This window comes from Peromyscus eremicus, unplaced genomic scaffold (assembly GCF_949786415.1).
Source record: "Peromyscus eremicus unplaced genomic scaffold, PerEre_H2_v1 PerEre#2#chr22_unloc_1, whole genome shotgun sequence".
NCBI lineage: Eukaryota > Metazoa > Chordata > Mammalia > Rodentia > Cricetidae > Peromyscus > Peromyscus eremicus.
The window spans coordinates 7529699-7537186 of NW_026734286.1; the positions used below are offsets into that span (position 1 = coordinate 7529699).

Here is a 7488-nt window from a genome sequence, read left to right on the forward strand (position 1 = left end):
TTGTGCCTGGAGAGGTGGTACCAGCAGTGAAGTCCCAGGAGCTTGGGGAGATGGCATGCTAAATCTAGGGATGATGTTTTCCAGGAGTACTGGAGCTATAGCATCTGCTATTTTTCTGGAGGTTGGGAGAGCATCCATCCTGTAAATGTGTCAATAAGAGTTAAGAGATATGGAGCCTTTGTATGAGCAGGCATGTGGGTGAAATCCACCTGTTAGTAATTGTCCAGTTGGCATCCTTGTTTGGTGGTTGGCATCCTCAGAGCTGTTGCAGGAGCTGGTGTATCTGTAGGGCCCCCTGAGGGTTTGGCCTTGGCCCTGGCAGGAGGAGTGAATGTACAGAATATGTTCAAAAAATGGGTGGGGTCAAAAATAGGTTCTGGAATTAGAACTTAATTGCCATTAGGTCAGATTTCTTTGTAAAGTAGCCGAGCCCTTTTCCCAGGAACCTTCAGGTGTCTGTAAAACTGCTGGAACAGATTTACATCTTGGTGTCATGGTAAAAAGCTATGGCTTTGGGTTAAAAGGCATGAATGTTTTTAAGTCTAAATTCACTGAAGAAAGGAGGTTGTGTGAGTGAAGGAGGAGGGAGTTGAACATACCTCCAGGGTTCTATATACTCTCTAATGCTAATCTAGCTCTAAAAGCTGGACCAGTAAAATCCACAGAAGTTTAAGGACCCCTGAAAACTGTTTGTAATCAATTTTTTTTATCAGTTTGTCAAAACTGCATTTATCAAAGCTAAAATTTGAACCTCTGAAGTTATATCTGAAACCAGTTTATCCTGTACCATGGAGTCTGTGACTGAGGCACACCTGTCTGTATTTTTAACAGGAAACTTACTGAGGAACTACTAAAGTGCTTGTAGCCTTGGGACTGAGGGTGCTGTTAAACTGGCAAATCTATTAGTACCCTTGTCATCAAACACTATCAGATGTGAGAAGGATAAGTAAATGAGCAGGAGTGAGCCAGCTTTCCAGTTACCCAGGCAGTCCCAAGCCTCTCCGTGGTCACTGGGGGACAAGTCCCAGAGGTAGCACTTCTTCAGATGCCAAGCTCAGAGGATCTGACAGATTCTTTGTGGAGTAGAAATTTGGGGAGATTGGCCTATCTGTCTTGGCAGAGTGGGACAATTGTTACCCCATTGCTCCACCTATTCATAGTCTGGACATGATCTCAGCAGCAGTTAATGGTGTAAAGCAGCTTTTCGCTGTGTGGCTGGCTTTGTTACATTTGAAGCAAGCCTCCAGGTGGAAGTTCTTCTGTGGCCATCCATCTTCTTGGAGAAGATATAGGATGCTTCCAGGAGTTGGCATGTCTCTCATAAAAAGCTTTTATATTAAATGCCATATTCTCAGATCTCTGAGAATGTTTGAGAATGGGGGAACAAAATCTGTTAGGTATATCTAAATTAGACAAATGTTGTTTAGGTTTAACTTTGAGGGCATATATAAGTTAAGTCTAAACGTACAGTTTACCCAATTAGTTACAGCTTACCAATGTTAGTAAAAGCCAGAAAGTCTATAGTTTTCAGTGGTGATCGTAAGATATATCAGGCTAAACCAAGTTTTACCATTGTAAACAATTTATATTTCAATATCAATTATCAAAACCATCATTGTTTTAAATCTTGTTTAATAAACCTTGTGTTTAGGACAGGACAGAAATTATCAAACAGAAATATATCCTAACTCAAATTATATTGGAGACCTAATGTTCCTTGGTGGGGCCAGTCCAAGTGGTTACCCTTAGTAAAGATGGTGGTAAAGTATTTCTTTAACCTCATTGAAAATGACAGCTGGTGATGTTCTTCAGAACAGTTTCAATCTGGAGTCACAAGCCTTACTGATTTTAAAACATACCCAATTAGCAAGTAACATTCAGGACACGTAAACTCAGGCATTCAAAATTAGTCAGAAACACACCTGTGACCTCACCATTCAGACATTTCCACCACACATAAAAAGTAAACAGGATCATTAACAAACAATTTTTTTAAAATGAGGCTCCTATCAGGTCTGGCAGCCTGACACCTGGATCCCAGAGAAGGCACTGCAGAGGGAAACTGAAAAACAGAGTAGCAGCACATGCTGCCCTGTTGAGCAAGTCAGAGCAGCAAGTTGAGAATTTTAGAAAAAGAGATTTTTAGGAGGGAGGAAGGTGTAGCAGAGTGTATTAAAGGAGAACAGGTTTAAGGATGGAGAGGGCAGGTAGAATTTTAGGGGAGGGAGTTTGGGAACAGGGACCCTCTCTGGGCTGCAGCGAGGTGGTGGCGGTGGTGGTGGAGGTGGTAGTGAAGGTGGTAGAAGCAGCGGCGGAGGTGTTGGTGGAGGTGAAGGCAGTGGGAGTTGTGGTGGTGGAGATGATGGAGATGGTGATGGAAGTGGTGGTGATGGTGGTGGAGGTGGTGGACTTTAGTGTTGTTGTTGGTGGTGGTGGGGTTACGGCAGTGTCTCTGGTGGGACGGAGGAAAGAATGAGGGAGCAAACAGTCAGACAAACAGGCTGGAGACATTTAAGCAGTCGTTCAGGATGTGAGAGCAGACAGGAACAAAAGAATGGATGTCTTACAGGGAGAATCCCGGTGTGACCCGATCATATACCAGGAAGGAGAGAGGCAGGTAGACAGACAAACAGAGCTGGGGAGGGAGAGGAATGGAAGCATTAGAATGACAGTGTGGCCGAAGTACACACTGGGAACAAGATGCAGAGTAACAGGGAAGAGAGAGGAATGGGGGCAGTATTCTTGCAGCCCCAATTTGGAGGAGACACCCCAGAGTTTCTGGGGACAGAAATTGGACTCAGCAAGTACCGATTCACAAGCCATTTCCTAGGGATGTGGTTGTGAGGGTAGTTACACAAATAGCATCTGGGAGCTGTGTGGGGTGAACTCTGGTGAAGTCTCTCACACAAGGGAATTCCAAGGGCAGCGCCTGTTGCTTCTCTGAAACAGGCTGGAGTCACCTAGCACTGCAGTGGCTCAGCAGGCAGTCCAGAGGTTGGAAGAGGTCCTGTTTGGGAATGGGAGGCTTACTGAGCTGTTCATTCAGTGTGGCAAAGGTGCAGTGGGGAGAGAAAGTGAATGGCCTTCCACAGCCACACCACATGGTTGTGGAAGGACTACTCACCCAGGCCAGTGCACCAAAGATAAGTATTGAAACTGTAGTTGGTGGGTTTCTCTGTCACCGATGCAATAAGCCAAATCAAACTGAATTAATAAATCCAGATTTAATAAAATGGGCAGCGCAAAGCAGAGCACTCCCAGGTGGCTTTCAGGAAAGCAGGAGACAGATCATGAGAGCACCCATGGCAGATGTATGGGCTGGGTCTTAAATAGCTGGTAGGCAAGGTCCCAGACATCCCTGGGGGAGGAGCCACGGATGGCGGGCTTTCTGCAATGGGGCTGCCTGAGCAGGAGATTTTAAACAGTTTGAAAAAATGTTAATGTGCCCTGAACTTTTAATGAGAAGCAACTGTAAATAGGCACAGCTTTGTGATGATTATTAAATTGTCACAACACCATGTACTCCAATGTCAGGTAGCTGATCACTGTTTGCAAAGCATTCCTTTAAGGACGAGACAAGGAAACAATGCCATAGTAGATGTCACAGTTTCAATCATAGCCATGTGAGAGGCATGTTGTTGAACTGTCCATCCAATTACCATCATGCCTTCCAATTATGATATCATTGATGAGGGCATTAGTGTATGGCCAAGACCTTTTAGAAGCAAAGCTTTGGTATTAAAGCTAGTGTTGCTCATATACTTGTAGTGAGTGATTTATCGTAGTTTAGTGAGAGGAGCACTGTATGAGAGACCAAGAGGTTGTCTTGGTGTAGAAACATGAATCTCTATTCCACATCTGTATGACACATAAAACATTTGACTATGGGAATGCAATGTGAAGACTCTTTATTTGTTATCTTCCTTTAGCAGGTGTGTCATCTGTCACTCTGGATACAATTCATGTGAGCATAAGGGACATGAAAAAAAGCATGGTACTTCTGTCTCTCTGAGAACAACTGGAAGATATGTGGTAGTTCCCACTATGAGAAGACATGATGACTATGATAGAAGTTTACACTTAATTGGTTTTCCAACTTCAGTGGGAATTCATCAAGAAACTCTCATTGGAGAAAAACCTTATGAGTACCAGGAATATGGAAATTCAGCTGTCTCTACTGGTTCACTGTGCACATGTAGTGTGTCTCACAGTATAAGAAAATGTTATGAATGCAATCAGTGTGGTCAGACCCTGAATTCTTCATGTTCTGTTCAAAGATGTGAAAAAGCTCATGTGGGAAGAGAAAATAATAAATGTGAGTCATCTACTAAAGGCTTTAGGCTTGACAGGCATGGTCAAACACACCAAACAACCAGTAATGAAGAGGCTCTCTATGAATGTAATCAACATGATAAAGCCTTTATATCTGATTGCTCTTTAGAAGTATACCAAAGAATTTATTTGGAAGGAAAACCCTATGAGTATAATCAAAGTTATAAAGCCTTTGGATGTGATACTCTTCATCATCACGTACATAGAATTCAAACTCAAGAGAAATGGTATGAATGTAATCAATGTAGTAAAGCCTTTGTACAGATGAGTGATCTTCACAGACATGAAAGAGTTCATACTGGAGAGAAAACATATGAATATAATCAATGTGATAAAGCTTTTGCAGAGATGAGAAATCTTCACAGTCATGAAAGATTTCATACAAGAGAGAAACCCTATTTATATAATCAATGTGGTAAAGCCTTTACAGGAAAGAGTAGTCTTCAAAGTCATGAAAGAATTCATACTGGAGAGAAACCCTATGAGTGTAATCAATGTGATAAAGCCTTTGCACAAAAGAGTAGTCTTCAAAGACATGAAAGAATTCATACTGGAGAAAAACCTTATGAATGTAATCAATGTGGTAAAGCCTTTGCACAGAAGAGTAGTCTTCTAATTCATAAAAGAATTCATACTGGAGAGAGACCCTATGAATGTAATCAATGTGGTAAAGCCTTTGCAAAAAAGAGTTATCTTCTCACCCATGAAAACCTCCATACTGGAGAGAAACCCCATGAATGTAATCAATGTGGTAAAGCCTTTGCAATGAAGAGTTATCTTCTCAGCCATGAAAGAATTCATACTGGAGAAAAACCTTATGAATGTAATCAGTGTGGTAAAGCCTTTGTACAGAAGACTAGTCTTCAAATTCATGAAAGAATTCATACTGGAGAGAAACCCTATGAATGTAATCAATGTGGTAAAGCCTTTACAAAAAAGAGTTATCTTCTCACCCATGAAAGAATTCATACTGGAGAGAAACCCTATGAATGTAATCAATGTGGTAAAGCCTTTGCAATGAAGAGGTATCTTCTCAGCCATGAAAGAATTCATACTGGAGAGAAACCTTATGAATGTAATCAATGTGGTAAAGCCTTTGCACAGAAGAGTAGTCTTCGAATTCATAAAAGAATTCATACTGGAGAGAAACCCTATGAATGTAATCAATGTGGTAAAACCTTTATACAGAAGAGTAGCCTTCTAGTTCATGAAAGAATTCATACTGGAGAGAAACCATATAAATGTGACATATGTGGTAAAGCCTTTGCACAGAAGATTAGTCTTCAAAGTCATGAAAGAATTCATACGGAGAGAAACCCTATGAATGTAATCGATGTGGTAAGGCCTTTGCAACAAAGAGTTATCGTTTCACCCATGGAACAAGTCATATGGGAGAGAAACCCTATGAATGTAATCAATGTGGTAAAGCCTTTGTACATAAGAGTAGCCTTCTAAGTCATGAAAGAATTCATACTGGGGAGACCCTATAAATATGACCAATGTGGTAAAGCATTTGCAAAGAAGAGTTATCTTCACAGTCATGAGAATTCATACTGGACAGTAACATATGGATGTAATCAATGTGATAATTTCAGATGTGAGCTGATGTGAGCTGCCATGTGGGTATTAAAACTGAATTGTGTTTTCTACAAGAGGTGCTTGCTGGAGTCCAGTGTCATAGGCTTCAGGTCCCAAAGAAGAGATCAGGCATCAGTAGAGGAAGGAGACCGCCATGATCTGAGCATGAAGCAGTATAGCTGGAGAGTTATTGAAAAACAACTACATGTTTTGTGCTCTATAACTGAATCTTAGTTTAGACTCAAGCAGGTTAAAAACAGACTTTGTGATTCCAGGATAAAAGCAGCCATCAACCTCATTACAGCATTTTTCCTGGGGCAAAAAGTGATAAATTCAGCAAGTATCTTCATGCCTTTCTGGATGTGAACCCATTGTTTCCTTTTATAGTTGCTTTCATCCTTGGAACTAGGTGTGTCCAGTTAGTAAATCATTAAGTTCTCTAGTTTTGGTGTAATCAGGGGGACACAATGGGGCTTCTTGTGTGGGAGTAGGCATAGTAATGACATTGTGTGGTTCCATGGTGGTGGGATTTTTTCCAAGAATTTTGTTTAAAGAGACTGTCTTGCCTATGTATATGTTCCTGTCCTCCAGTGTAGCCAGCAAAATAAATTTCCCACAGTAAAAGGCATAAGGAAACTCCATAACATATAGTGAGAATTGTTAAAATTGAAATAAAAATGATGCTGGAGAATTAAGATCGGCAATGAGGAAATTTGTCAAACAGCATTGGTCATCGTGCAGTCCACGCCAGGTACTAAACTGCTAAACAATTTTCATCCCTTTTTATTTCTTTTAAGATTCATTTTATTATTGTTATCTTTCTGTGTCCTCATGAATAATATAGTTTGAAATCAGATGTCAGGCTGTGTGACCCAGTTCTTCCTTTCTACCATGTCTGTTCTGAGGACCACACCAGGTCCATCAGTCTTGGTTACAAGCACTTTTACCTGCTGAACCATGCCATGATGAGCACTGAGCCCTGATATTTTTTTGTTAATCTTATTTTTTTCTCTTTTTAAACAGGCTTATGAAATTCAGGCTGACCTTTAACTTCAGACATTTCTGCTTCTACCTCCAGTTACTGGGATGACAGGTTTTACTACCATGCCCTGTGTATGCAGAGGTCTTGTTTGTGCTGATCAAGTATTCTATCCAATGACCAACATCTTATATGAAAACATTGATGTAGCGGAGTTTTTCATATTCAGGTCTACACTGAAAACCTGCCTCAAAACCAAACCAAAACTGCAAACACAAACTTTTGTTAAAATAAACTGTGTGTTTGTGTTTTGAGATGTAGTTTATCTTAGTCGCCTAGACTGGCCTAGAACTCACACTGTAGCCCTTGAATCCTGCCCCCTTGGCTTGGCTTCGTAAGTACCTGGAGAACAGGGCTGGACTAGGGAGTGAGCAAGCCAGAGCACAGAGTGGTCTAACTGTGTGTCCTGGAGCTCACAGGTAGTAGCCAGAGGTGCACGACAAGATCAGAATATTTCCACGGTTGGATTATATTCCAGAACCTTTCTTGAAATGGAATGCCAGCATTTCAGCATGGAAGGATGGGAAGAGGCCCAGGAT

The 7488-nt window shown here is 41.3% G+C and overlaps 1 protein-coding gene across 1 annotated transcript in view; it reads left to right on the forward strand.

The window, feature by feature from the left end:
- Positions 1-6601, forward strand: part of LOC131900701 (zinc finger protein 260-like) — a 409697-nt gene extending 403096 nt beyond the window's left edge. The window contains 3 exon segments of the mRNA XM_059252022.1: positions 3933-5635; positions 5638-5809; positions 5811-6601. Of these exon segments, the coding sequence (XP_059108005.1) occupies positions 3933-5635; positions 5638-5809; positions 5811-5943 (2008 nt within the window). The 3' untranslated portion in view covers positions 5944-6601.
- Positions 6602-7488: the final 887 nt, after the last annotated feature.